This window comes from Aphanomyces astaci (genome assembly GCF_000520075.1).
Source record: "Aphanomyces astaci strain APO3 unplaced genomic scaffold supercont1.63, whole genome shotgun sequence".
NCBI lineage: Eukaryota > Oomycota > Saprolegniomycetes > Saprolegniales > Verrucalvaceae > Aphanomyces > Aphanomyces astaci.
Window position 1 is genome coordinate 343,322 of NW_009798326.1, and position 3,290 is coordinate 346,611.

The 3,290-nt window shown below is 43.6% G+C and overlaps 1 protein-coding gene across 4 annotated transcripts in view; it reads right to left on the reverse strand.

Moving 5' to 3' along the window:
* Positions 1 to 547: 547 nt before the first annotated feature.
* Positions 548 to 3,290, reverse strand: part of H257_14876 (hypothetical protein) — a gene marked incomplete at its 5' end in the record, with an annotated part of 4,028 nt that continues 1,285 nt past the window's right edge. For 3 of the 4 annotated variants that reach the window (XM_009842783.1, XM_009842782.1, XM_009842785.1), the window contains one exon: positions 548 to 1,140. In XM_009842783.1, coding sequence (XP_009841085.1) covers positions 562 to 1,140 — 579 coding nt within the window. Of the gene's footprint in view, positions 1,141 to 1,792; positions 1,880 to 1,923; positions 2,026 to 2,073; positions 2,170 to 2,224; positions 2,327 to 2,386; positions 2,483 to 2,544; positions 2,644 to 2,684; positions 2,786 to 3,290 lie in introns of those variants that run through there. The other variant, XM_009842784.1, reaches the window with a different exon arrangement.

The window sequence follows — 3,290 nt, forward strand, 5'->3', positions numbered from 1 at the left end:
AATATGCACTAATCATACTGAATTTCTCTTCTAATATATGACTTCAATTGCAAAACTTATACAGGTGGTTCCGAGTCTAAAATGGTTTCCAAGGACTCCAAGCGTTAAATATATGACTTCAATTGCAAAACTTATACAGGTGGTTCCGAGTCTAAAATGGTTTCCAAGGACTCCAAGCCTTGTCTAATTATGAGGTGTTCGTTCACGTGGGACTAACTTTTCTACCTTTAGGACTTTTAGACTTCGAAAGCAGCAGGACGGAGATATTAATATGCCTAACGTTATTGTCGATTTGATACAAATTTGGGGAGGGGGTGCAATCGAATCGACCAAACTGATCCACAATCGATCTGATTGGTTGAATTTCATTAAGAAGGTTTTGATTGGCTAATAATTTTGAGCTCATCTGAGGTAGCCAATCAAATCGATTTAAATTCCAACGAGAAACCACATGAAATTTCACTCGAAAGAACAATACTATTAATAGTATGTTTTTTAATTCAAATAAAAGTTAATTCAAATGAAAGCTGTACTATTAATAGTATGTCATCGATTGGCATTTTACGCCTTGTTATTTCCCATTATGGTAAGAGTCTCAAGCACAGAGCGGTGTATTTCAACGGTGCTTTGGTTGTCTTGATAAGCGTTCCAGAGGTCGTGGAGGTCGGTGGTCGCTTTGTATATATCTACGCCTTCACAGTTGTACAGGGAGGCCACGAGTTGTTGCAGGCGTTGGTCCATTTCTCCAGCCATTTCTTGTGGCAAAGTCTTCTGGTGCAGCCACGTCATGGCGGCGATGGCATGAGTGAGCCCTGGCACGACATTATTGGGCGAGTTCGCCAGCAACGACTCAAAGAAATTCAACGTCGACGGCAACGAAGAGGAGTGATGGTGATGGTGCTCGGTAATAAGGGCAGTGGCGGTCAGAAACAGCAGTGTAGTACGAAACAGCGGAAGCAGCGTGAGAATTACACTGGATTGCGCAGCAACTTCGACACGAATTTGCACCGAATTAGGACCCACAGCTATAACTTGCATTTGTTTGGATTGGAGCAACTCCTTGGACAACGGGTACACGTTATAGCCCGTGGCAGGTTGCAGTAGCCATAAACAAGGTGGGATGTGGTCTGGTGAGATGGCCTACAAGTTGCTTAGCAACAACTCCTGTATCTGTTTAAAGTTAGATATTGTTGATTCAACATTGGACAAGGAATCGACCCAACCAAATGGATTACACAAGAATCACCGGTAGAAGAATTGAGCCAATCAGATTTTGAAGGAAACCACCACCAGAAACATCAAATTAGTGTGTGACTTGAATTAGTGTGATATCGATCCCCACAGAACACTTGTTCACATGCTTATGATGAGTTGGAGCCCCAACACGGACAATCGACTAGCCAATGAAATTATTTCAATCCAAAATTCCAACCAATCAGAAATAGTCGACCATTGCATATGCAATATTTGTATGGTATACATATGATGGTATTAAATTGAGATTCAAGTCGATTTTTCCAATAGGACAATACAAAGAATCGATCGACGAATGTGGCGATTAAGTCTGAATTTTGGGTACCGTGAAACATATATAGATTTGGACAGTGGCGGGGCAAGTATCCGGATAGTGTAAATTACCATATGCATACAATAATCAAGTGTAATAATCCAATTATATAATCTTACAGACGATTATATAATTTTACAGAGGAGTCCAAATCTATATGGCTGTCTAAACCTATATACGTTACACGGTAAAATAGAAGGACAATATGTATCTCCTTAGATATACCAGTTGTGATGGCGTAGATGTAGTCAACATTTCTGCGATACGGGCGTGGCCTTCGTCTGTGGCAAGGTCCAACGCAGTGTCGCAGGCCTACGCCGTGTATGAGTTTGGGCGTTGCTAAGCTATTTGCTTACATTGGTCTGAACCGATACATCAAACTGGCCAGATGCTAGCAACAGCTCCACCACGTTGGCATGGCCAGAGCAAGTTGCAGCGTGCAATGCTGTCCATCCATCCTACTCATTGAACTCGAATCCTAGTAAGTAGTAGTTAGTAGTACTAACCATGTCGGATACAGCGCAGTCGGCTACGGCTAACAACAGCCGCACCACCTCGGCATGTCCTCGTTCGCAAGCCACGTGTAATGGAGTTGCTCCGTTCTACAAGGGAGGAGCCTTGAACTAGTACATTTGTGTTCGTTTGAGTTGCTTCTACCACGTTCGGTTGGTTCACATCGACGTCGTCATGCGCTAGCAATAGCTGGACAGCATGGACATGACCCATCTCGGATGCAATATACAGCGGCGTCGCGCCGTCCTGCGAAGAATGGCGGGATGAAATAGGGGAGAATGATGACCGAGCTCGACACGGTACTACCTCGTTCGCCAAGTTCACGTTGGTGTGTCGTAGCAGGGTGTCAAGTACATGTATATGGCCTTCCTGGGCTGCCGCATACAGCGCAGACTCGCCATCCTGTGCTCCGAAACATTGATATGCTCTATGTGGACGACGAGAATAGGAAGGTGGTCACGTACGTCGTTGACCCAGTCCACGGCGTGTGCCACGTCGACCAACACACGAACAACGTCGTTGTGACCATGCTTTGATGCAATCCACAACGGAGTGGATCCGTTCTACGGTTGATGAGGAAGGCAGTCCGTGCGTGGTATTGTACCTCGCTGACGTTGATGGTGGTTTCCACGTCACGGAGGATGCGCGTGATAGTGTCCATATCGCCATCCCTGGCGGCGGTCCACAAGTCACTCGCCTTCTCCTACTCATCGCCATCTTAACCTCCACACCGTCCGTCGCTCAGCCTTACCTCGCGGTGAAACATACTGTAATTGCAACTATGATGAGCACAAAATTGGTTGAAGAATATTGGTCAAATCTCACCGATTTTTCGCAGGAATTTGCAGAAAAATAGTAACGAAATGTATGAATTTTGATATTTATTTATGCGATTGTTGCTGTAATAACGATATTATATGATGCTTGTCACCTATAAACTACCAACTTTTCACAAAATTTTCTGACTTCTATTTCGTATTCATTACTCAAAATTTCAGCAAATTGAGACGTAGATCTCAATGTGGTGAAGAAATTCTACGTCTCAGATTCAAATTTGGTGATGAATTAGTCCAGAAATAGATATTGTCGATTTGCTGGGAATTTCCGAATAACGTAAAAAACCAATTTAGATAACTTTTTTGGAGGCGTCGGAGTAGAATGGACATAACTTTTGAGTCCGTTACGATATTTGAGTTTTGAATAGTGATTC